We start from the raw sequence: 27,136 nt of genomic DNA, 5'->3' as shown, positions 1-27,136 counted from the left end.
ATAGTCATCAGCACAGAACATTGTGTATTTTTTGCCTCTGAATATTTGCTTAATAAAAATATATGACATCAAGTTAAAAAATTAAATCTTAAATATACCATTTTAGTACTTGTTTTCTGATTTAATACCCTTGATCTGTCAGCTTCAAATCATGCTTTGATATGCAAACCCAGTAAATCATGGTATAATTCCCCAATGACCTTGCTGTCCCTGTATCACAAGGTTATATAAGGCATTTTTTTTCTTTTGTCAGTTGATCATTCTGATCAAGATACTTTCACTGCCTCTATGACCGCAGTTCTGACTATTAAGCCTTCTCTCCTTTCCTCCCTTATTTTCTTTTCTCCCTTTTCCAGTTTTTTTATTTATATGTCTTCCTCAACTCTCTTTACCTTCGTTTCTCGTCTCCCTACTTCTCCCTATCTCTCTCTCTTTCTCCTCTCCTTCCAACATCTATGTTTTTTTCTTCTCTCACTTTCTTCTTTTCATTCCCCCCCCCCAGCTTTTCCTGTTTCTCTCTTTTTCTTTTATTTCTTCCCTCTCTCTCCCTTCCTTTCTCCAGCATGTTCTCCTCTTTCAACCCTGTCCACAGTGCTGAACTTTAAATGAAGCTGTTTGTATTTAGCCTGTTGTGCCGGCATATGGTGCTTCTAAAACTTTGCAGATAACACGTAGCCAATTATAAGAGAACGAGTGCCTATTATGTAAAAATCAACAATATTGACAACAGTTCATATTAGTTATTAACTATCTTGCATGTCGTGTCATTTTTTTTTTACACATCCTTGTGCCCAATTTGAGTGTGTTATAGTCTAGTTAGAAATAATCAGACTTAGGGAAGAATTTCTTTATTAGCACAAGGAATTGGATTTACCATAATTTATTCTATTCAAGTCAAAGCCTTGGAAAATTTGGATACTCTAAATCTGTCTTTTCTTGGTAACATATACATCTCTTACTGAATAGGCTAAAATTTCACCAAACGCATGATAGGTCTTATAAATTATTTTTTATTTATTTGATATTTGTGTAATTATTATTATTACTTTTTACTATAGGAAAACAGATGAGAGAAATGAGCTAAAGGCCACAATTAGTCGGTACAGATCCGATGACACTTTGGACAGGTAAGGTGTTTTTGAACTATGTAAGTGGAATGCATAACATATAGTAAATCCCATTGCTTGTAAAGACTGAGATATTAAAATATTTACCAAAGTAAGCTTTGAACCATAATATTTTATCCTCAGGGACAGAAGGGCTATAAGAATTGAATTACTTTCTTCTTCAAAACTCACATAATCTTGACTCGATAACACTATTTTTCTAAAATCCTGTTAATAGTAGATGGAAGAAAAAATTCTGAAGAAACTGGTTTAAGTAAAGGTGGGGTGGGCACTGAGTAGAATCTGATCAACTTACAATGGAGAATATAGTTATTCTTGTGAATATGAATAGTTCTTATTCTAACTTTTGGTCTTTCCATCTCAATGTAACAAAAACAAAACAAAACAAAATAAAACCAGTTTCTATACAGCGACTTTATGGAGAGACCGTAAATTTTAATAACACAGTTGTTTTGATCGACCCTAGGATAATGATATTAGCTCTTGACTTTAGAAAGGGAAACTATTCTTTCAACACTGGAGTCACCATTTGGATTACAGAATGAATCCATTATGTTTTGCCTGTTTTTAGTTCACCCTTATACAGAGAGAAAAGGCTCATTTCTATAGAGAAAACTGAGAAATGCTGCAAATCAGATTTAAGTTTTATGTTTAGTGAGATACTTAGGGAGCACAAGTTAGGAGCAAAGTTAACATTTTTAATTAGAATCTAGGCACAATAGACACCTGAGGCCATTGACAGTTGAGGTCCCTCTCTGTAGCTGACGGTGTGCTGCTATTCTAGACAGCAGTGCCACCTGCTGCATTTGAGGCACACATGCTGCAACTCATGGTATCTGATAGATTCTATATTCAGACTATGCCAATGTTAATTAATATAGCAAATGTATACACTTTACTCATTGGTTGTCTAAGTCAGTCTCTCTAATGGAGGACAATCATCACTGGTGTCCCTAAGGAGTTGACTTCTCTCTTGTAATTACTAGCTTTGACAAAGATGAGTTTGTAAAAGTATGTGTGCAAGAACTCATTTCCACAGGACTGAGTGGCGAGAGGAGTCAAAATACATCTGTCCATTTACCCCAGCCTTGCAGGCTATCTCATTGCACCATTAACTGAAGAAAGAAACCCTATTTCTAGGGATAAATTTGAAAGTGAGATAAATTATACCTCAAAAAAGGTAAATATGTGGGCAACCTAGGCCTTTGTAAACTCTGTATCTGAAAGTTTATATCAGGCCAGTCAAGATAGAGCCTTGGAAAAATGGACTAGACCAGACCTCACAGACCAAGTTGTGTTATCCTCAGCTTCAGCTGCAAATTAGAATCATGAGAGAGCTTTTAAACTTTACTGATAATTTGTTCCCACTGCCTCTCGCCCCCCAAATTCTGATTTAATTAGTCTAAGATGAGACCCAGGCATTTTTTTAAAGCTTATAAAGTGATTCCAATGTGCAGCCAAAATTCAGAGCCACCAATCTAGACCGAAACCTTCATTTTATACACTAGAAGATGAAGCCAGAGGATTAGTTGCTTTACTAACAAAGAGGTTTAGTGACGTGTTTGGAAAAATATCCTGGTCAGCTCATTCCCCAGGCAGTTCTGTCTCCCAACAGTAAGCTATACCTCTCAAACTGTGGAAATAGATATAAGGGAGAGGACGCAGCCGTCAGTAAAGAGAGGAAATTCCTGTTAGCAGGAGTTGGACTCCATAATGCAGGCCACTCCAAATGCAAGATGTGAAATAATTTTAGGAGGAAGATCATCAAATGTATTTGATATATACATGATGTACATTTCAATAATAATGCATTTATTTTAAATGAGTGTGAGAAAAGTACTGAGTTTACATTTGAAGAGGTCCCTTTAAAAATATACATATGTATGTAAAAATATGACTTGTTCTAAAGAAACAATTAAATAGTGTACGTAGCGTGTTATATGACCCCAATCTTGAAGGTGGTTTAGATTGTTTTTGGAAAACCTGGTTTAGGGAGACCTCTAGCGTTCTATTGTGGAAGCGTAACTCTCCCGCCGATTCTTTCGATAATACTGCCAATTGCATTGGGTATTTCCTGTCTCCAAGTCTGATTCCTATTAAAACAACCTATTTCATATCACAAGTTGGCAGAAACTTAATTTCCAAAAGAAGCACAAAGCTAATCTCTGTAAGTAATAAGAAATTGACATATCTATTAAAATAGTGGTTTAGGATTCTCTCCATTATTATTCATACACTGATACCTCTAGTGGAAGAGATAGTGGAAGTGAAAAATAATAACTGAAGGAAGACGACATGTTGACATAATATATGAGTGTTAAAACAATCACATTACAGAATCAGGGGCCCTTCTAGAAAGACTGAGAATAAATTACTTCCTTATTGCGTGGCCAAATCTCACTTTCTTTGAGTTCATTTCTTCATGTATAAAGTGAAAATAATTATGCCTACCTTGTAGAGATGTTCTGAAGGGTAGAGGAAAATATACAAGACAAGCAGCAAAGAGTAGTGGGTAGCTATTTTTTTATTATTATATGCGGTATTTCCCACATAGACTTCACTGTAGAATTTTGATAAATTCATTTAATTTTAACAATAGAACTCACTTGAGAATGTTTGATAGTAAGGTTCTGTTTGCTTTAGACTAATTGTTACTTTTGGTGTACCAGAGTGGCATTTTCCCAAGATTATTTTTATTTCTTATAGCTGTTCTCATAGACAGCTATTAAGTCTGCGTAGAGTTTCCAAGGAATATTTAAGATTTAAGATTAACTGGCATCTTACTTACAGTTTTCACAATGGTTTACTGCAGAGTTCTTTAAATATAAACATCTTGGAGGCTCAGTAGCAGTGTAGGGGATAGATTTGTAGTCTTTGTCTTGATGATCGATCGCCTTATATATGAGTTTTTCGTACATGGATTCTAGGATTCTGTACAAGCTGATCTCTGTATAGTGAGCAGTCTGTTGACAATATGAAACTCTGAGGGATGCCAGCCTTCTGTTTTCGCATTTAAGATTTGTCAATTAATGACATTATTTACCATAAACAGAAACTGTGTTTGGGGTTGACTCATAAATTTTAATGTTTTAGAGTTATTCACTAAATTGAAATTATTTTAAACGTATGACAATTAAGTCATATTTTTTTTCAACATGAATTTTTGTTTAGAGTGAGGCAAAGTTAGTGCCCATTTCCCCAGGAATGGTTTATATAAAGACTTGTACTAAAGTTGATGGTAAAGGTTTAAAAAAAATTATAGTAGACCTGTAGTGTGGGATCAAAAGAAGAGTCTTGCTGAACTTTTGTTTTCCTGAGCCTAATTTTGCTACATCCTAGTTTTTTACAAGCCTGTAGAATACTCCTAACGACAGCCCCATTTCTCAGGAAGAACCATCCTATCTGTATGAGGAAGGGAAGAGAAGGAACAGGGGCTGCAATCGAGATCCTGCCATGGGCATGGAGATGACAGGATTTCTGATTTGTCTTTCCTGACCCAAGGGACAGACAAACAACTTTTTGCAGACCTTCCCTCCTTGAGGAGACCTGAGATTAGAGAATTCAACCCTTTGATGGCTAGTAAACCCTATTAATGAAATGTATTAGTCAAACTAAATTTATTTGCCAGGGTAGAGTAACTCTTTAAACAAGTTCCTTTTCTTGTCCCCAAATTACTATGGTTTAGTATAATAGATTACTGCTTGCTCCCATCAGATTCCAGTATGATTAGCTGGAAGAGTAGAGGGATAACTCTGATTGATGAAGTGACTCAGGGACTTAAGTTCTTTCCATGTTTTAATGCTGCCATCTTTAAATCGTGGGCACCAAACCATAGTGGAAGGAGAAGAAAGAGCATTGAGGATCACACAAGGTGTATTAAGATGGGTCTGGAAGTGGCAAACAATGTTTCTGTTGCGTTCTTTAGTCTAGAGTTCAACCATATGGTCCAAAATTAACTGTAATAAAGATTGGGAAACGTGGGCTCCCTGTATGCTCAGAAGGAAAATAAAATGAATTTGGCAAACATATAGCATTATTTATGCCACAAAACATTAAAAAAAACACATATCTTCCAATGATATATTTTTGCCAACATAGAAACTACTGTCATTGGCTATATATGTTATTAATAATGAATATAAAATAGTTAATAAGTTAAATGCTCAATGAGTCAGAAAGTCTAGGTGAAAAATATAAACTTTAAAAATTCCAAATTCTATCAAAAGAGTCTCATAAATAGATTTTGTCACAAGTAGATTTGTTTTTGTAAAATTTTCTAAAATGTTACACTTGAAAAAATTTGCTTTTACTAGAGAAAGATTATATTTTGAAGTTATTCTAACATAAAAGAGATTTAAAAAGAGCTTAATAACATATTGTTTATCCAGACTTTTGTCTTGTTTCTTTATAAAGGATCTCAGACAAACACGATGCTGCTAAAACACATAAGGCCAATACCTTGGATAACCAAATAACCAATAGGTACCAATATTTACTAACTTTGGGAAAGGCTCAAGTATAATATTTTTCTAAGCATTATTTATTTACTTATAACTTTTAAATCCTACTTAATCTCTTTCTGTAAATTCTTACCCTCTATTTTTTTAATACAAAAATCTGGAATGAAAATTTTTACTCCTGTTCATGGTTAGAGAAAAATAAAATCTTGCTGCCTGGCTTAAAAATAAACAGCTTATTGCTTCAAAAGCCGTTGTTCTGACCACATTTATGTTTCTGTTTAAGTTATCCTGATGGAAAGATTATGGAATACGTATAAATGTTAATTTTTTAAATTTTTATTGCTAAAGAAAATTACTATACTCAACAAATAAAATCATTAGGCTTGAAAGATCGGAATTTTCTGAAAACAAAATTCCTTTGCAATCTAGTAAAAGACGTAAAAAGATTTTGAAATCACCTTACCAAATTTATTCAAATACTGATACTTTCTCTTTCTTTCTCTCAAATAATGTCTAACCCTTAATAATAATCATTCTAAATTCATGAGCAATAGCAAATAGATGCAAGTATTAATTCTTCGTTGACTTTTCTTTTTCACACCAGATACATGTCACCAGTGAGATTACCAGAAGCAACAAAGACGTATGTACTTTTCTAATTAAAGTTACATTTTAAGAAAAAAGTGTATTTCTTTGTATATGTTCAAGAAAAACCAGGGTTTACTGCCCTCAGGCCAAAGTTTCATTGTAATATAGCCACACTCCTATCACTTAGGCAGAATTAAGTAGAAGAAAGGCTGAAATGGTCCACAAAGCTTCAAATATTTACTGTGTGGACATTAACAGAAAAGTTTGCCAATCTGTGTTCTAACCAAACACCAAAGTTCAACTCATTTTTTTTTAAATCTATGTTTGTAATGTTTTCCCCACAGAACCTTTCCATTTTTTCTTACTCCTATGCAAGTAACTCTTCCCGCCCCCTACATTTCATAAGCCTCCCAAAACACCCATCGCATTTGCAACTCAACTGAGTCATGAAATCATGAATTTGCTAACAATCTTTTTACGTGGAATATATTTTCCCTGGAATGTACTATCGCCAGTTATGAACTAACCAAACTAGGTAGATTTTAAAAAATGTAACAGGTTTTTAAATTTGTATTGACTAATAAAGTAATTTTCACACTGGACTACACCTCTCAGTAGCTGAAACAGGCCTGGATTACTTGCATTCTTTTGAGTGTCTGTGGATACTGATAACTACTAAATAGGGATTAAAAATTGTGTGGTTTTTAAAATATTCTCTTAAACTCGCTAATGCTTTTAATGTAGAAAATATTGCTATATAATTCTGTTAGTCGCAATATGGTTACAAGGTTAAAATACATATATATAAATTTACATATAAATTATATGTATATCCATAGCACACCTGAATTGATTGGTCTAGATTTCAGACACACAATGTCATATGATAAATGATTTCTTAATTCGGTCCCCTCAGTTTCAGTTACTTATATGAGAGTCTGTCAATTTATTAAATGGGTAAACTCAGGAGGAATTTTTTTATTGTTCTAACTTCACGTAAAATATTTTGTGGTAGATGGAGAGTAGGTGGGAATGTGAGTAGATTATCAGACCTTCAAAGGTGGGAGTAAAAACGTTTCAGGAATGTGATGACTTGTTGTTCTTGTGATTAAACAGGCAACCCGGAGGGTTTTCCAGTGCAAACGCCGCCAGAACACCAGTTTCCACCCCTGCTACGACTGCTGTAAAGAAAAAGAGGTACGATCTGTAAAGAAAAAGATAGGTTGGTTGTATCTGCCTCTTGCCCATATTCTGTCAAGGAAACTATCTTCATTAATTCCAGAAACAAATCATTTCTGAACCCACAGTCAGCATTTTGGGGTTGCTCTGCCTTTCCTCTTTATTCCCCGCTCCCCTTCTCAGGGGTTCAGAACCTAGTGGATTCTGTTGTCCTCAAACTTCTGTCTTTCCACACCAATCTCCTTTTCAAATATGCAGTCTTTTCATCAATTTCCTTAAGGTCTTAAATATTTGGGTAATGTTTTTGATGACAGAGCCAAGATATTAACAGATGAGCTACTTCAGGTCACACATTTTGATAGAGTTCAACTATAGGAATACCTTACCCTGAAATAAAGACTGTGGTATGGTCGTATGTCACCATGTTCCTGAAACCAGCCTCCAATGTGGCTACCTCCTCTGCTCCATGGAGTGGGCTGACCTAACTTCCAAGTCTGGAGTCAAATGCTCTATCCCAAGACATTGATCTGTGTTTGTGTGATTATGGCCTTTTCCTCTGACTTCCCCTATGTGGCCTCCCACATTCTGCCTGTTCTGAGAACTGTTTATCTAGTAGGCAGGAGACATAGCTGGACCTGTGGTGGCAGAATATTCTTCACGAGACAGATAGTGTCAGTGAAAGGAATTTTTGCATGTTGAAGAGAACACAGTGCTAGCGAATCACGATGCTAATGGAAAACAAGCATTTGTGAACCCCTGTGCTTTTAGCATTTTCTTATTTCTTTGCCTGCACCTAGGACTGTGCCTGCTATAGGGCAGGTGTTCAGTGTTTGTCAATGGGTTGGCTGACTGCCATAGTGTTCCTAGAAAGAAAAGGCTGACTCTATTTTTCCTGTAGTTAGAGTTCTATTTGTATCCGTAGAGTCTCAGGAAATATAATCACCTTTCTCTTAGACCTGATTTTACATCCCCCTGACACTTCTTTTATTAGAAACAGATTCCTAATATAGGAAGGGAAATTTAAGTTTAGTTAGTTCAATCTCATACTCAGTGCAAGAATCTTTCCCTGACAGTCGAGTCATAGTTCAGGACCATGGAAGCCAGCAATGCGACTCTCGCTTCTGTGACACACCTTTGACTAGCTCTCATTGGTAGCACCTACTGCTTACACTGAAGTGGAATCTGCTTTGATTTACTTCCATCTCATCTTAGTTCAGTTCTGTGGTGCCTCAGAGGATATATTTTCTTTAAGAATTGTGTTTTGTTTTGGGTTTAGCACTTCCTTTTTAATGACACCAGAAATACTCAGAGAACAGGTTTTCTCTTAGGAGTAGGACTCGTCTGCTTCTGGACCCAGGGACTTTGTAAAGGAACCAAAGAAAGAGGGACAAAATCCACTAGTCCTGAAATTTCTGAAGGTTCATATTTCAGTGCTGGCTGCTGACCTAGGGTCAGTTCACTGCTCCTTTTCATGATGCGCTACGCACTTTTCAAATCCCACTTGCTTCTTAGGACCAAATGTGGCCTCTGAGTTCAGGTTGCTAAAGATAAGCTGAATTGATATAACCATGCATTTCTTTTCTAAAACATTCGTCTGTTTTTGTTTTTTCAACTGTAAATACCAGAAAGGCTTCAATCTTCCCGCCCTAAACAATACTTTTTGCTACAACTTTGAAGCCATCTTTCTTCTACAATGGAAGATCAATTATTTTATTCAGTCGCTTTTGCTGCCTAGGTCCGAAGTCTTGATGACATGGAATATTATTCTACTGTTTAGCATATCTTCTTATCAGTCACTTGGCTTCATTTTTCTGCTAATAATGATGGGTATTTAAAATGCTCCTGACTTTTGGATAGTAAAAGAAAACTCTCATTGTTCTAAGTCTAAGTCTTTTACTTTCTGTTTTTTTTCCTTTTTCTTTCTTTTTTAATTTTTTATTTTTACTGTGACCTCACGATATCCACTAAAGAGTGTTTTGAAGAGGGTAAAGGAAACAGATGGACTTTGACAGGAAGCACAGATGTCTGTCTCTTACAGACTCTTCAGTGACTCTGCACTGAATACCTTTAACATACATGTGTGATTTTTGAGCGCTTACTGTGATTTTTTTATACTTTCAACTTGTTTTTGCAGCAAAATTAGTTAGTTAATTAATTAATTAATTATTACAGTTGACAGGCAATGCATATAAGTTTAAGGTATACAATATAGTGATTAGGCATTTATATAACTTACAAAGTGAACAACATGGTTAAGTCTAGTACCCATCTGACACTATACATAGTTATTACCATATTATTGATTATATTCCCTGTGCTGTACTTTTCAACCCTGTGATTAATTTTATAACTGGAAGTTTGTACTTCTTAATCTCCTCCTTTTTCACCCATCTTCCCAAACTCTCCCATCTGGCAACCCACAGTTTGTTCTCTATAAGTTTGTTTCTATGTCATTTTGTTTTTGTCCATTTATTTTATTTTTTAGATTCCACACATAAGTTAAATCATTTCACTAAGCATAATGCCCTCTAGGTCCACCTATGTTGTTGCAGATGGCAAGATTTCATTATTTTTTATGGCTGAGTAATATTTCATTGTATATATGTGCCGCATCTTCTTTATCCATTTGTCTATTAATGGGCATCTAGGTTGCTTTCATATCTTGGCTATTATAAATAATACTGCAATGGACATAGGGGTGCATATATCTTTTCAAATTAGTATTTTCAGTTTCTTCAGATAAATACCCAGAATTGGTATGCTGGGTCATATGGTAGTCTATTTTTAATTTTTTGAAGAATCTCTATGGTTGCATCATTTTACATTTTCACCAACAGTGCACAGGGGAGCCTCTTGGTAGGGCTATGGTGCTGGCAGAGGCCAGCCACCCTCTGTGCCAGTCCGGGGGCTGCTCAGTAGGAGCTACAGTGCTAGCCAAGGATAGCCGTCACTTATGTGGAGCTTGACGGTGTTTGGGGGAGACTGCGATGTGAGCAGAAGCTGGCTGTTGCTTGCATAGAGGGAGGGCAGCACACAACCTCAAGGAAACATTGGGATGGGGCAAACTGTTAGCCAGGTTAATAGAGAGTGACAGATTTTGCACCGTCCTGCGCAGGGCCAGGTGGGAGGAGGGCTCAGTAAAGGAACAATGGCACCCACCAGCATTCCGTTCCTTGAGAGTTTCTAACAATCCCTGCCCTTGCCCCACAGTCAGTTTAATACTTCTCCTGTCATACCCAGGTACTTCTTAAACTGCTGCCTCTGTGCTGGAGCTTGGAGCAAGAGAGTTTATGTGTGACCCTCTAAGGCAAATGTCTCAGTCTCCCACAGCCCTTTTTTCTCTCAGACATAGTCCCTGTCAAATGTTGTGGGGACTTCTTTCCCAGCACAGTTACCCCAGGCTGAGGGGCCTGGTATGAGGCTCAGATCCCTCACTCCTCATGGGGTCACTCCAAAACCGAACTATCCCTTTCATTTGTTGATCACCCCACTGTGGGTGTGAGACCTGCCCGGACCTTGTCTCTGCCCCTCCTACCTGTCCTGACATGGCTTCTTCTTTATATCCTTAGTTATAGGAGTTCTGCTTAGTGAGTCTTCAGGTGGTTCTCACTGATGGTTGTCTTATAATTTAGTTATAATTTTATGTGTTTGTGGGAGGAGCTGAACTCAGAGTTAACCTCACCTTCCATCTCGATTGGGCCTCCTGCTTCAAGAATTTAAAGCCAGCTCTCCTGTCCTCCCTTATCCTGTTTCTTGTCTAGGTGATGTCACTCTTCTCTGAACATCTTGAGTTTTGGTACATATTTTAGTCTTTTTGATAGAGCCCTTAGTTATCTCTACCAATTATAGTTATGCCCTGGTAGTATGAAGACATCTTTCTAATTAAATATACATGTATTTGTATATAAGCATATACATTATACATAAAATTGAAGTTAGCATGTAAATGTTTTAATTATTCTTACTTCTCAGAGTGTTCTATCATACAGTTTTTTAAAGCCATATTTGAGTAGAACATAAGGTAATTGTTATTTCTATGATGAAATATTTCAGATATGCAGAAAAATAGACAGAAAAGAAGGTACTTTTATGGTAAACACCCATACACCTATTACCTGTATTTAACAAATGTTATTATTTTCTAGATTTTCTTCAGATTTATTTTTAAAAAGAAATGTCCACAATGTTTAATGTTAAAGAAATGGGGGAAAGGAGCTTCCTGGGAGAACAGATAGCCTGGAATATAGGACAGTTACTTTCTACTGCATTTATGAAATTGCTTTCATTTCATTTCCAAGGCCTTTTAGAAAAGTCATCTCGTTGCTTTTTTACTGTCAATTTTCAGCTTTTCCTGTAGACATGTGGGTGGGATCAGGCCTTTCAAACATTGTGTTTGTAACTGATGTCATTTTTTGGCAGACAGTCTTGGTTTCCACCACCACCTCCAGGTTATAATGCCACTCCGAGCACAGGAGCAAGCAGAAGGTAAGGGAAAGATGTCAGATGTAATTGCTACATTCTTTGATGGACAAATATGTTAGATATCGACAACATGTAATTGTGGATGCTTTGGAATAGATTGGAGGCATTTTTCATGAACTCTGAGCACCGACTAGACTAACACAGTGCCCAGTGGAAGTGAGGTCAGGGTACAGGTGCCTGACAGGAAATCTGACAAGCTGCGAGAAGGAAGAAAGTAGCTGTATTAGTTTGCTAAGGGCTGCTGTAACAAAGTACCACACCCTGGGTGACTCAACAAAAATTTATTGTCTCATAGTTCCAGAGGCTAGAAATCCAATATCAAAGTATCAGCATGGTTGGTTCCTTCTAAGGGCTGTGAGAGAGAATTGGTTGCATGCTCTCTCTCAGCTGCTGGTAGTTTCCTGGCAATCTTTGGCGTTACCTAGATTGTATGAGCATCATTCTGATTTCTGCCTTCCTCTTCAGTTTGTGTTCTCCCTGTGTGCATGTCTGTGTCCAAGTTTCCCTTTCTTATAAGGACACCAGTCATATCAGGTGCAGGGGCCCATCCTACTCCAGTATGACACCATCCAAACTTAACTAATTATATTTGCAATGACCCTATTTCCAAAAGAAGGGCACATTCTGAAGCACTGTGGATTAGGGTTTCAACATATGAATATTGGGGTTCAGAATTTAACCCATAAGAGTGGCAGAGCAGAGAATGGGGTTGGGCTCCAGGCAGGGCTCCAGTGTGGCTCCTGGTGCACAGCAGCTTCCAGGCTGCGATGAATCCAGAGGACCGAACGGGGCTGTACGTGGCATGTTCTTTGTAAACTTTCAGTGATGGGTATTTTTTATTTTTATTTTTTGTTTGTTGAGAGCACTAATTAAACTAAAACCATAAACCATTCAGAGGACACCTTGTTCTACAATTTCCATGCTAGGAATGTCAACAACAATTTTATTTAATAAATATTTAATAAGTGATTACTGTGCCAGATATGGTTCTAGGATCCTGGGACATTACAGTGAACAAAACATGGAGTCTGCCCTCTGGCTTTTAAAACAGCAGACACAGTGTGGAACTCCCATAATCTATGCCATAACCAACACATAGAGCAAAATAGATCTCTGATTCGGTTTTGTTCTAGGGCATCCAAAACTGTTTTCATGTCTTCAACGTCTAGAATATCTTCACCAAATATTTCCATGTTTCAAAGGGACTTACTTTCCCAATTCAACAATTGGAAAAGAGAGTTATTAAATGATGTACTTATTTAATATTAGATTGTTTTATTTCCTCAAATTTTTATCTAATGTGCAAATTCTTAATGCCTTTTTTATTTTCAAGTACTAGTAACATTTGGAAATGCCTTTTAATATAATTTAGATTGGATCTATAAGGACAAAAATAAACTTTAGTCAACCAATAAACACAAGGGCTTAATTTGCTTTTTCATACTTGTTGTTGCATCTATATGTGTGTGTTATATTATTATATGTATTATATATTATATGTGTGTGTATGTATGTATATATGTATATATATATATATATAAATTATGGAACATACTGAACAATTGCAACTTGGAATTATATCCACCTTCTGTTGAAAAGTTTTCTTCTCAAACTTGCTTATCCAGTATGGATTAAATTTCTAGTTTAAAACCTTCTTTCCTCTCAAGCTGTGTTTAGCTATTTCTCTATGAATAATACCTTTCATAGAGCTACCTAAGTGATGAAAATTTTAACTAGGAGTTTTACCAGTTACTATCGTTTCTGGAGTATTGTACAATCCAACCAATTTTGTCTTGCTAGACAATAACTAGTACTTAGAAATATGTATTACTTTTTTCCAAAATAACTTTTTATTTTTGTCTTCTATTCAGTATTCCAATATTAATGCAAATTGTCATTATAATGAGCAACTGATTATATAACTGTGTAAAAATATGGAAGGATTATTCATAAGTTAACATCTCATGCTTTTAATGCCCATTGAGCTTGTGGATCTCTGCATGGAGCTGACAGTGCTTGGCTATGTGCCCTTACAATTAATGCATTGCTGGGTGTGATTTCCATGGAAGATAAAATGAGTTACAATGCTCCTATTTCTGATTCCTGGCTCAGATCCACTGCACCAGAACCAAGGAAGAGAGAAGATGATCTGACTAGGTTGATCAATTTAGATATCCATTCCCTTTTTAGAGTCACAGATGATTAATATAATGGCTAAACTGAAAGACTTCTCTCTGAGGATCAGGGCTAATGTCATGCCAAGCCTACAGGGGAAAAAGAGAATAATAACAATATAGCGATGCCTTTGATTTTTCAAGTGCTTTTCTTTGAGAGAGCTCAAAGTACAGCTTCTGTTTCTCACCTTTAATGCCAGTGCATTCCCAGGGCTGAGAAATAGCCTTTTTAGTAAAAGCTGAAAAATAGAAGCAATTATTAAATGATGAAAGGAAGCAAAGCCTTTAAAAAGAGATCTTTGTCCCCAGAAGAGCACAAAGAAAATGAAAATAGGTCAAAAACAGATAAAAATATTATTTTTAATGCTGGCTAATAACTCAGCGCTAACCGTATTCCCCTTCGGCCTTCATTTGTACACTGGTCTCCCTCTCCGGTCCCCTTCGACCTTCTGCAAAGAATTTTCTCTTAATACTGATTCTCTCTCTTTTTCTGTTCTTCATTTGGTAATCCTCCATTTTCTCGATCACATAAACCTTCCTGGAGACTTTATTTCTCCCACATCTCCCTGTCTGTGCAGCACATTTGAAAAGACCACCGGACTTCTCAGTCATTATAGGAACGAGTGTTTTTCCTGAACTTTTTAACTCTTGACCTCTCTGCGGCCTTCGAAACCACAGATCGCCCCATCTCTCTACTGTTCCTTTCTTGCCTTACATAGTGCAGAACAACCAAATTTAGTTGTGTTTGGATTTAAATCTTCTGTTGGGGTTTGGATTAAAATGTATTATAGGCACAATGTAAGCCACACCCATTTTCTGGTTCCTACCACCATTGGTTTGTGAAAACGGCACTCCCCACATTACTAATGAACTGGCTGATAAACTTTGCTGACATATCAGTTCCTATGGCTACTTGACCTTCTATAAGGTGCCACTGACTATTCATGCCCTTTTGAAATCTCTCTTACTGTCTTCTGAGAAATGCAGCCCCCTTACATACTCTCCTGGAGCCTCTTTAGTTCTCTATTCTTTATCAGTCTCTTTTACTACTTCATCACATTCTACCAAGCCATGGAATGCTGATGTTCCTAAAGGCCCACAGTCTTTATCCTCCTCTGAGTCTGCGCCCCAGCCCTCAATAGCATCGTCCGGGCCCAGGGCTTTAATGGTCATTTGTTTACCCTTGACTCCTCTGTTTATGTCCACATCACACCTCTTTCTCTCCTTTCAATAACCAACTGCCTACTTGGCAACCTTCACTTAAATGTCTCAAATGCACTGCAAGCTCAACATGTTCGAAACGAAATCCATAATTCTCCACACTAACCTGGTTCTCTGTCCAAGCCAGTCAACACCCCTGAAAACTTGAAATTATTTTTTGTACCTTTTTTTTTTATACCACTAAGAGCAAATCCAGTAGTAAATTCTATTGATTTACCTCCTTGATGCCTCTTAAATCCATATGCTTCTTTCTGTTTCTATCATCTTATCTCTCCTGGACCACAATTATAGCTACCTAGGTATTTTCCCTTCCTTCATCCTGGTACCCACTAGTTGCTAGAGTGATATTTATAAAAGGATAATTGGAACATAGTACTCTCTTAAATAAAAATTATGACTTTCCATTAGTCTTAGAATAAAGACTCAAATCCTTACTGTTGACTGCCAGCATTTACCTGTCTTCCATCCCTCAAACTCCCCTTTGCTCTCTGCTCCATTTACTTTAATTGTTTTAAATGTACTATGCTCCTAACTTCTACAGACCCTTAGCACATAAGATAAGGTTATCTCTGCCTGGAATGCTATCTTCTCTCCTATCTGGGGCCCGTAGATTCCTGTGGCCAAGTTTTGATCTGATTTCTCCTTTAAATGTCACTCTTGACTTATCTCTGTTCTGTTCTCTCTGCTCTATATTAACTCAGGAATAGAAGATGTTGACTTCTTTTTCTTGATTTGTGCAAATACCACTTGCATAAATTTTTAATAAAGATGTGGGATGGTGAGAGTGGTTAGTAATACATTGTAGAAACCCAGACCAAACTATGTGAAATGTCGCATTAGAAATTCCTATTTTTGAATTCTTCAGCCACCCCTGCCATTTGGTCATCTCTCATTGGCTGACATTTCTCTACAAGCTTGACCCTTTTGCTATTTTGCTTAGCATTTTCCTTTTTTTCTTTCATCTCTCTTTTATTCTTTTTCCTCCTCTTCTTCCCCCAAACTCCAATTCCTATGAATTACTTATGCTGGGTAGTTTAGTTCTGTCTATGCTGTGCAAGAGAATCTCATCCTCATAACTAAACATCCTGATATATTCATTCTTTGGGAGACACTTCATGCTACCTTTTAAAATAAAATTATTTTCTCATGTCACAATAATATACACATCCAGTCAGCCACACTTAAAACATCAAACTGTCGTTGACCTCTCTATCTCCCTTACTGTCCTTATTCAGTCATTGTAGTGAGTTCGAGAATTGGCTAATCAAAGGAAAACATGTGACCACTTGATGGCAGAGGCACACTAAAAGCTTTATTTAGATGGTACTTTGCTGGGTTTGCAGGAGGCAGGAGTCACTAACAGCCGGAGAAAGTCCATGGTCAACTTCACAGGGGCCACCACACAGAAGGAGAGGAGGGCAGGGGAACTCCTGAGGGAGAGAGGGGTTGGAGGAGAAGCTTACATGCCAGGTAGGTGATGCCATTCTGCAGCATAGTGGGTAGTTCTGGGTCAGAGAATTCCTAAGGGTGGCAGAGGCTTGGGGTCCTTTATAGTGTCAGAAGTTGGATAATGTAGATACACAAATAACCATAACACAAGATCAACTATGGTGAAAGCATCAAGCTGTTCCGGGAGCTCTGATGTGGTAAGGAGAACTTCTCACAGGGGGTTTAGGGAAAAGGTCCTGAAAGAGGTGTGATGGGGTAGGAAGGAGAGAAACGAGGCAGGGCTAGCTTCTCAAGCCTGGAGTGAATTTAAGCATGGCGATGTCACCAATCAGTGTAGGAAGACATAGGAGCAGAATGGGCAAGACAGAGTTGGTCTTTTGAAGTTGAATGTTCTTTGATTTCAGCAAGTAGAGCCTGGGATACTGGAAGGATGCATTTGTGGAGGTAATTTCCAAGCAGTGAGAAATGAAGGAGATGCTCAAGTAAAAGCACTTTACTAGAACCCAGGAATTCAGAGATGTGTAAGGCCCAGTCCCAGTTTCAAGAAACTCAGTCTATCAGGGAGTCACTTTGAGCCAGGAGTGCTGAACAAGGAACGGACTGAGTGGTTCCTTGGGGGCATGATGTCATGTGGAAAAATGTTATTTAGGATAAGACGTTCTAGGTAGATATTCATTTATAATTTGTGATAAGCTAAGATACCTTTTCAGAATATCATATTTCTGCTTTAAGAGTTAATGCTTTGCAGCTATGTAATTTGAAGTCTGACTATGTGCTAGAGATTATGAAATATATACAAAAGAAAGTACAAATGCTATCATTATGGAAAATTATTAGAAGGTCAGAGCCAGTGAAAGTTTATTCCTCCCCACTTCTTTCATTTGAAAACGTCAGAAATCTAGACACAAAACAATTTGTCACCAATGATTAGTATATGTCTTAAGTTTTCAAGTTCCTAAACTTTTTCTCATCTTCAAATCCTTCAAAGGAGTGATAACATTTGCCAGGCTTGAACCAATAGAATGGATAATAGGTGCTATTCATAAGAAATGTTCAGTTGTATCACGATAAAATATGGAAACATTTTTGGGATGTTGATACTGAAGTTGCTTCCGATTTCAGAATCCACCAGTAAATATTGGTATTCTGTTTACGGGAAGTTCACATGCTTCTGACTATGAATTTAGGTTAAATGTCATATGAAGCTCACTTAAGAAACTCACTGAAGCCAATTTAAGGTAGTTGCTTAACAGACAATATGAATGTTTATGATTGTTACTCACTTTCGTGATTCAGAATTAACAAGCCACCAATGCCAGTAACAACAAAAACACAATGTGTGTTTTTTTCTGGAATCATTTTCGAAGACAGAGAAGAAAATATATAATATCCAATAAAATTAAAATTGTGGAAACACACCTAGGAAAATTACCATATAGTTAATTGCTTGCTGTGTACTTTCATAATTTCTCACCCATATTTGTTTCAACCTCTTCTCCTTCAGTGGTTTTTCACTTGCAGTTAGCTGATTGGGAGATTTTGAAAAAAAAAAATTCTAATTGAGAAGCGAGTTGCCATGGCAACCTTGCACTGTAGTTATATTTTTCTGTCTGTAACTATAAATGGTAAAATGTAACCTTTCTAATTATGCTACGACATTTTTTAACCCTATTGGTACCAAACCCTCTACAAAGTTTGCTTTCATGTTAAAAAAAAATTTCATTTTTATCTTAACAAAAATTTTTTAATATTAACTAGACTCTGTTTTATAAAAATTAAGATTCTAAGACACTCAGTAAACTAAGTGCAGTTATTTTTAAATTTTATCTAAATGCCTAGAATGCCCATTCTAAACATTCAAAATAAATAAAACATTATCCTGAGTTAAGGTTTATTGTTTTTGAAAGTGTTATTCAAACAGAACCAGGAAAAAGCTAATTCGCAATGTAGGAACTGAAGTCTGAGCATTTCTCAACAAGCTAGCTGTTTTTTCCTCAGTCCTATGGGCTCAACGAAGACAGTCCCTGACCTCCTAACACTAGTTTGAAGTAGCACATTCAAACAACAACAAATGAAAAACATCCCTGCTTCCCCTCAATTCAGATGTTCCCTGTCCCTCCCTCCCTCGGAGCTTCTCCCAGTATGATGAAGGAGGGAACCTTCAGGTTCAGAAGTAGAGGCAAGGGAGGAGTTGTGACAATCAGGATAACTTGGGGTAAGCTCTCTGCAGAAAACATCACCCTCCGAGCCATGCCTTCCTCTGTCCCAGCCACAAAAACAAAGCTCTTTGATTTAAAAAAAAAATTATTTCACCATTTAGTGGTATTGCCTAGAGAGTATAAGTCTTGCCTCCATTAAAAGCATGAAAATTATGACAGACTTAAGGAGCTGTCTTTGCTTATTCAAATCTTAGTGTCAATTATATAAATCAGGTTATCTCTCCTGTTAAAACATAAAGATATATCCAAACATGTTATCTAAAATAAGTCGTAATGAAAGGAAGTAATCTTTCAGCAGTATATGAAAATGAAGTACTATAAACAGATTTACAGTATAATTTCTATTATCTCTGGCCTTTGGACTATTATCTGCAAGTTTTCACATGTTTCTTGTGAGCACTGTCATTTTATTCCTGAAAGTTATTCTTTACAATTATAGGCACAAATATGGTGCACTTGGTCCTGCGAAAGTCTTGTGGGATTGAGGGAAAGACAGAAGGGAGAGCTACGGTCAATTTATTGAAGCTTAAACATTGTGTCTCAAAGTAGTATTCAAACAGGATCATTCCACATGAATGTCTCTTGTTCCCTTCTCTTCAAAACATTCTGGGCCACAGCTTCCTGCTTCACTCTCGCATTTTAATCCCCCCGCTTGGCATCACATCAGCTCCTGGCATGGCATGAATGATTTCTCTCATTGCCCCCTGAGGGCTTGGGTTCTGTCATCTGTGGCTGTCATTGCAAAGATGCAAATGAAAGCTCCTTTGAGGTGAATCGAAGTCAATGTAGCATGCCTGGCCCCCACCCAGTGGGGGTGTAAATGAATCACCCTTGGAAATAAAATATGCTCCTCTGCTTTTCTTGGCCTTCACAACTGTACACCCACCTTTTCCTTCCTGGGTGCTCTCCAAATCGTCTCTGCACTGTGTGTCCAAATCTACTTCTCTACTCATCTCTGCCTCCCAGATACACCCAATCAGTATTTTCTTGCCTCTTGGAGGCCTTAGCCATTCCAAACTGGAAAAACTTAGCTTTTCATCAATGTGATTCTGGCATAAGCATAGTTTGGCATCATTCTGTTTCTCGGTTTTGTAATCCTTTTCATCTTGTTATCTCTCTCCTGCCTGTTCTCAGATACCAGTGACCTGTGCAGATCCCTTATTACCCAGGACCGAGCACCTTCTTACCCCTTTCCTCTACACCTGGGAGAAAAGCTAACCTACACAGATACACTAAATATTCAAATTATCCCCAAAACAGGGCTTTTTTTTTTTTTTTTTTTTTTTTTTTTTGAGAAGAGAAGATGATGGCAACATAAATAAAATACTATCTAATGGTAAAATCTAACTCTAAGCCTGAATGGGAATAACATTTTCAGGTAAATGGTTTTTCCAGGCATATTACGTAACACAATAAATGACCTGGGTACCTGGAGCCTGCTCGGTACTCAGTAGTGGAATCAACAATGAGCCTTTCCTATGGTACAGCTAAACTTGAACAGATTTCGAAAGTTTCAGGCCCCTCTTCAGTACCCGTTTTCTTCTTACCAAATAGAAATTCATTCAATCGCTCCTTCTTTCATTCATTTTACACATATTTATTGGGCACCGGTGTCACATATAGTTCTAGTACTTGAGATATAAGTCTCCTTTTAGGAGCTGTCCCTCCAGCGTGGAGACAGAAAATTACATGTAATCCAGAATAGCGTGATACGTTCCATGAGGAGGGTGTGCTGTGGAGAAACGTAAGGCTGGAACAGCTTGGGGCACCGCTAGAGACGGTAACATCCAAGCCATAGTCTGAAGGGCAAGGAGAGAGTATCCAGGTGAAAGGGAGTGGTACACCGGAGAGGAGTGGGAATATAGGGGTGTCGTTGGTAGGGTGTTCAGGAAATGCAAGTAGTTTGGCACAGCTACAGTATTGGGTTCATGGGATGAAAACAACCACCACCGCGCCTGACATTTCTTGAGCACTTGCAGAAGCTGGGAAGTGTTCTAATGCCTCGCATGCCCTTCTACTGGCTTCAGTGCCGTCATCAACAGAGGAGTTGGGAGACCCGCCATGCTCTTTTCTCTGCTGCCACTACTTATCACCTAGAGCCTCACTACCACACTCTGGCAAGAAAGCTTCAGGACCAATTCGACTATGTTCTTCATCTGTGGCCATGGATCCCCATGGGAACCACAGTCAAATTATTTCTTATCACCTAGATCATCCCCATAAAACTCTATACATTACTGATCCTGACCCAACTTAAACATCATCCTTATTTCTTAAACCCTTCCACAGTGCCTCCCAGGATGTGTCATCCATTATCATCAAAGCTCACTACTTTTAACCCTATCTGAATGATCTCTCACTTCTTCGTGAGTTCTCCCAGAGAAGCCTGCTCCCTCAGCCTCCCTCTCAGTGAGGGCTGTTTTTCTCCTAACTCCATGTATCACAGGGTCTGAATGAAGAGAAAGGGTTCTCTTTGCTCACTGCCACTTTCTATCAATTTTAACTCCTTCCTCCTTCTTCAAAGCCATGCTGTAACGAACTCTCATCTTCTTCAAAGCCATGCCATAATGAAGTCCTCTTTTTCATTGGAATTGTCTGAAGGTCTTGGAGTCACTCGCCTTTACTCTTTGAAGATTTGGGCACCAAGCGCATAGTCTTTCACAAGCATCTCTCCTATCATAATGCTTGATGATTTCCAAATCTGTGTAGAGGATCCTGTCCCACCCTGGCCTCCCACTTTTTTGACCTCTTCTTCAATGATCTTGTCCTTCACCCCACCTGAGCCACCCATAGATCTTGCCCCTGCTGGTAACCACACACAACTAAATTTTAATGTCAAAGCTTTCTTTCTCTGGCTTCTACTTTCTATCTTTCCAGTTCATTCCCTCCAGTCCTCTGATTCCAGAAATTCCTCTGCCCTCCCCCACCAATCCATTGATTTTTCCATCTTTTCATAGTTCCTCGCCCCTCATATCATCATCGCCCTCCATGATGACATGAGGAGTGAGGGACGCCCTCTCAGATCTCACAGTCCCTCATAGTAATCACTTTCCTGGTGTAACCCTTCCCTCCCTCGACACTATCTTCCTGTTGCACTCGGCCGAATCATAAACTTAGTTAAATCCAACTCTCTGTATATTCTCTTCCTTCCCCAAAGCAGCTGAATATGGCAAGATAAAACAATGTAAACTAGCCTCGTTTTAATTCCATGATTATTAACCTCGACTGAACCATTGGTCTGCCCAAGGATCCCTCAAGAGGCAGTATAGCATGGGGAGGGCTTAGGGAGCAAGATTTCCTGGTTTTGATCCTTATTTTCTGCACCATCAAATCTGACCTCTTTGCTGGATCATTTTCATCACGTCTACCTACTCCAGCAACCTTCTTTGTCTTTTCAACCTTCAGGTAGCAATGCATCTCTCTCTCCCCTTTTTACTGCAAAATACCTCAATGCCTCTACCTCCCATTTTCTCTTAAATCTGCTCCTATAATGTGTTTTCACCACTGCTCCTTCAAAATTGCTGTTATCAAGGTTACCAATGACCACTATATTGCCAAAACGGTGGTATCTTCCCAATCTCTCTCTTATTTGATCTATCAGTGCCATTTGGTGTGGCCAATTACTCATTGAGACACTTTCCTCACTGGCTTCTAGCATAACACACCCTCATACTTTTCTTCTTGATCACTTCTCTTCAGGCTCTTTTGCTGTTTAATTCTCATATTCTCAACATCCGAAAATATTACAGCACCCAGCATATGACACTTGGCCCACTTTTTGTCTCTAATTATACTGACACCCTTGGTGATCTCCAGTTTCAAGAATTAAATACCATCTCTAAGTTGATGATGCCCATATTTCTATATTTTCCTTGGATGTTTTCCTGGTTTATTTTGTCACTTCCTTAAGGTCTTAGCTTAAATTTTACTTTACAGAGAGTCCTTCTCAGTCCATTCTATATAAAATAATGTCCTTACCCCATCATTCTATATTCCCTTATTCTTTTTTACTCTTTTTTATTTTCCTTCATAGCACTTTTCTCAATCTGTCAAATATTTATTTGTGTATTGAAAGCCTTTTGAGAACAGGGAAATTATCCACTTTGTGGAGTGCCCTGTACATAGAAAGCTACCAACAAATGTTTGTTAAATAAAAGGCAAATTTTCTTTCAGTTCTGACAATATCCTAGCAATCCTATTAGAAGAGTTATTACAGACAAAGAAACAATCAGGTTAACTCATTGCCACACAGCTGACAATTAGGGTAGCGTGGGTCCAGAGCCCACGCGCTCACCTAACATGGGGTCTGGATCACAAGAGTACTTTTACAAAATATGAAAATTTATTTTAATGATAACAGGAATCAACTGGGGTAGTCATGGTTGTATGAGAGAGTGACCTGTCCTGAGTAAAGTGCTCACTCCATTTAAAATATGCACATAATTGCCTGTTCCTAAGTCATCCAACCATGCCAGCTCAGAGGCTGCCTTGGCACTTTGTTGCCAAATTGAGGCTGACAGTGTGTGTGTGTGTGTGTGTGTGTGTGTGTGTGTGTGTGTGTGTAGCATCAAACTGGCCTGTACTGACAATATTTAAGTCAGATTTAGTTAAGAGCTTCAAATCAACTTTACCTTGAAGTATACGGAATTGAGAACCTTTCTTGCTATGTCTGTAGCAGCCTGATAGTTGACATAATTCCTAAAGAAGCTTATATATTAATGCCCAAGAACCATTTACTATCTTCATGTGCTGTTGACCCAAAATACCATGAATTGAGCTAGATAGTCTAGCAAAATATTAAGCTGTTTAAAGAACACATTATATTTCAAACTGTAGTTAAAGAGGATACGGTTTACCAAAATCTGATTAAATTAACTTTTAAAATATTTGTAATTTAAATACTTGACTTCTTTTAAGTTTAGCACTTCTTAGATTTTGATCTTTCAAGTATCTCATGTACTGGGGTTCTCAGATGCATGAGATTTCCATGTAGGTAATAAATGCATTCAGCTAATAGATGCTAAAATCGACCACGTTTCCATGGTGAAATGAAGTGCTATTTTCTGTTTTAAAGGGAACCAGCTGTTCACCCTCCAATACCCCCAAAACCCAGTTCTCCTGCTTTATCTCCTAACCAGCTGAGACGGAATAATAGGTAAGACCTAGCACTCCAGAATTTCTTGCCAAAATGAAGAAATCCAAGAGAAATGAAAGCAAATGAATGGTGGCCTATGTTGTGCTAAGCATAGGTTTGCTTTGCATGCACGTTCATTGAAGGAGCACTTGTAAAGCTTTTCTACTTCTGTTTGTCCATACAAATGTTTATTTATGTTTACCTTTGAATACTTATGGCCATTACTTGTTTTTGAAAATACACGGTCGAGAAACTGAACAATGTCTATGTCTAGGATGTTCAGGCTTCCTCTAATTTACATATTTGGAACCAATATGTAAGAAACTTCTCCCTTTCTCTTTCTTTTACTTTGCCTATAAACATATATGTTCACATGTACATATTCATATGTGTGTATATATAAATATATATAAATATGTATATACATAAAAATACATATTTGGTTTATATTTACTCATTGTTAAGTTTCCCATTAAGAGCTGTAATTTCGGATGAAAAATATTTGTAAAACTTTGTGTTATTGCTCAAATCCTCCCTTATGTTAGAAATACCTTTGAGTAGTTCTTTAGTCTTGTTTTAGCTAAAGAATCTGTAATTTTTTTGAAACTTGGGAATTTGAAAAATGTTTTACTTAACTCATCTTCAAATCAAGAAACAAAAAAGACTACTTTTCTACTTTGAATTTCTGTCACTCTATCATTAACACTCAGAAACAAAGTCAGAGATCTGAAAATCTTCTCATGGGTTCCTATTACACTACTGAACACTCTCAAACCATTTTTCAAGATGTACATTGCACATTTCCATTATTATTGTGAAATTAAAAAATAGTAAGCCAATGAAGACAATACATTAGATCCACTTGATCACCTGCCTTTGATTCTTCTGTATTTTTGCTTTTTGATGGTAATTTCTTTAACAACATGTAAGAAAATTTTACAACTATTCTTTAGTCAGAGAGTAACTTCAGCTAGAAAATGCTGACTAGGCAGCAGTGCCATGTGACATTATGTGTTCACCCTAGTGAGTTAAAAACCCACATCTGAATTTCTATTAAATGAAACTTCACAGGACCTTTGAAATTTTGTTCTTAGGATAAGAGAATACATTTTTTTAATGAGTCAAGAGACTACTTCTTCATTGAGTTAATAAAAAATATAGGTCATATTTATAACTTTTTATTTGTACAATGGTCATAATTATATTCTTAAAAACAACTTCTCAAGCTTTTTATCTTACATTATTTTTACTTTTACAGTATTGAGCAATTAAATTGAATTTGAGTAGGATTTTTTTAGGGAGCTAAGATAAATTAGCTTTGGTTCCTCCCAAATTCTAATCTAAAATCAGTGACTAAAGCATTAAACATATGTAGATTCAAAAGAAGCTAAATTTCATGGGAATTGGTCTAATCCATTTTTACCACTCTAGTTTCTTTCTTCCACCAATGATCTTAAAAATAAAATTAGGACAACTTACATGTTTTAAATCCTGATTACTTTAATCACAGCAAGATGATTTTAATGAAAGAATATGAAAGGGAAGTGTTTCCTATGTAATTAACACATGTCCTCAGGAGTACAAAGAAGTAGTTGAATATAGTTTCTTGAGAACAAGCAAGAATGCATAAGTAGGTCAATAAGATACTTTAAAAAAAAACAGCAGAGAAAAGCTTTATATCATAAATTGAGGCAGAACCTAATATCATAAAATTTAATTCTGTCAACTCTTTGTGGTTGTTCTTGATGTAGTGGGTGTACTGGAAATTTAAAAATATTTCCCATCATATCTGAGCAAATATATTTCTTGATAGTATTCAAATGAAATATGCTTAAGAAAAAAAAAGTATCCCTCTGATGCCTCAGAACAAAAAATGCTTCTTAATATTTTAAAATATTGTATCATCTAATAGAGATAAGTATAAAAGTGCTTTATTGATGATTGGAAACTAAAATAAAATGAACATATTTAGAACAGATATATATATATATATATATATATATATATATATATATAGTTAAAAGGATATTAAAAGAGATAGGCTAAATTGCAAAGTTAGCATCTTGGACTCTAGCGTTTCATCTAGGGTATGGCTGAGTTCTGGTGAACCAAAAGAGCTAAGGCGAAGTTTGTTATCTCAAGTAGTGCTATTGTTCCAGTACACTTCAGTCTTTTTGAACATATATGTTTTCTTATGAATTTTAAATTTAACAGAGAAGTGTTTTCTTACCTAACAAACATTATCTTTATCTTTTAAAATATAGGCAAATTTGTCCACCTAAAGCAGGTGGATATACGGAAACCAGATCTGCTGAAAGAAATATAAGGTATAAGGAACTGTATCTGTAACCATACATAACTAAAGAAATGATTAAGTATGTTTTATTAGAACACTTAAAAATACAAAACAATAGTAAAATAGATAAAATCAGCTTTCCAGTTGACTTTAATATAATGGGTAACAAATATTTTTTATATGCACCTAAGAATTTTATTCTTTTTATCTCTATTTTAGGCTTTACATTAAGAAAACCAAAATTGTCTGAATGTGTTAACAAAATAAGATGAAGCCCCTTAAGATAGGAAAACACTTCTTTATTCCCAGCATTTGTCCCAAGACCAATGACATAGTTGATGTTAATGTATAAATGAATAGGTAGAAATATAGTCATTTGTTCTATAAAAGCTTTTCCTAGAATTGGCTGTATACTGAGGTCGTATCCAGCTCTACCTGAGTCTTGCACATTGAACTAATGACTTTGAGTGAGGTTTCCCCATGACACCCTGGTTTATTCCTGGTGTCTTGCATACCCTGTCTAGTTTAGTATTTGTTTTAGATATATCTTATTTTTATTTATATTTTTTTAAGGAATAATACACTATATCTGAAATTAGCTATTGGACAATGCCATGTTATATGGTAAGCCAAATGTTTTATTATGGTTAAAAACACATAATAAGTTTACCATTTTAATCATTATGATAAACCGATTCTTCAGTAAAAACTTTTTTTGACTGAAAGCATTTTTCAAAGTTCAGAACTTACATACTTTTAATTTTTAAAAAATCATCTCCTTTGACCCTCAAAACAGTACCAGTTTGA

General features: G+C 36.8%; 1 protein-coding gene across 8 annotated transcripts in view; it reads left to right on the top strand.

Annotated features, from left to right (window-relative positions):
- Nucleotides 1–27,136, top strand: part of SCEL (sciellin) — a 113,428-nt gene that overhangs the window by 35,437 nt on the left and 50,855 nt on the right. For 7 of the 8 annotated variants that reach the window (XM_016149335.2, XM_016149334.2, XM_036228891.1 and 4 more), the window contains exons 5-11: nt 1,059–1,127; nt 5,541–5,609; nt 6,192–6,230; nt 7,292–7,372; nt 11,774–11,839; nt 23,974–24,054; nt 26,298–26,360. In XM_016149335.2, the coding sequence (XP_016004821.2) occupies nt 1,059–1,127; nt 5,541–5,609; nt 6,192–6,230; nt 7,292–7,372; nt 11,774–11,839; nt 23,974–24,054; nt 26,298–26,360 (468 nt within the window). The remainder of the gene's footprint in view (nt 1–1,058; nt 1,128–5,540; nt 5,610–6,191; nt 6,231–7,291; nt 7,373–11,773; nt 11,840–23,973; nt 24,055–26,297; nt 26,361–27,136) is intronic. The other variant, XM_036228895.1, reaches the window with a different exon arrangement.

This window comes from Rousettus aegyptiacus, unplaced genomic scaffold (genome assembly GCF_014176215.1).
Source record: "Rousettus aegyptiacus isolate mRouAeg1 unplaced genomic scaffold, mRouAeg1.p scaffold_m13_p_11, whole genome shotgun sequence".
In the NCBI taxonomy this organism is placed as follows: Eukaryota; Metazoa; Chordata; class Mammalia; order Chiroptera; family Pteropodidae; genus Rousettus; species Rousettus aegyptiacus.
Note: the sequence above shows the minus strand (reverse complement) of the source record. Positions and strands in the feature narration are given on the sequence as shown.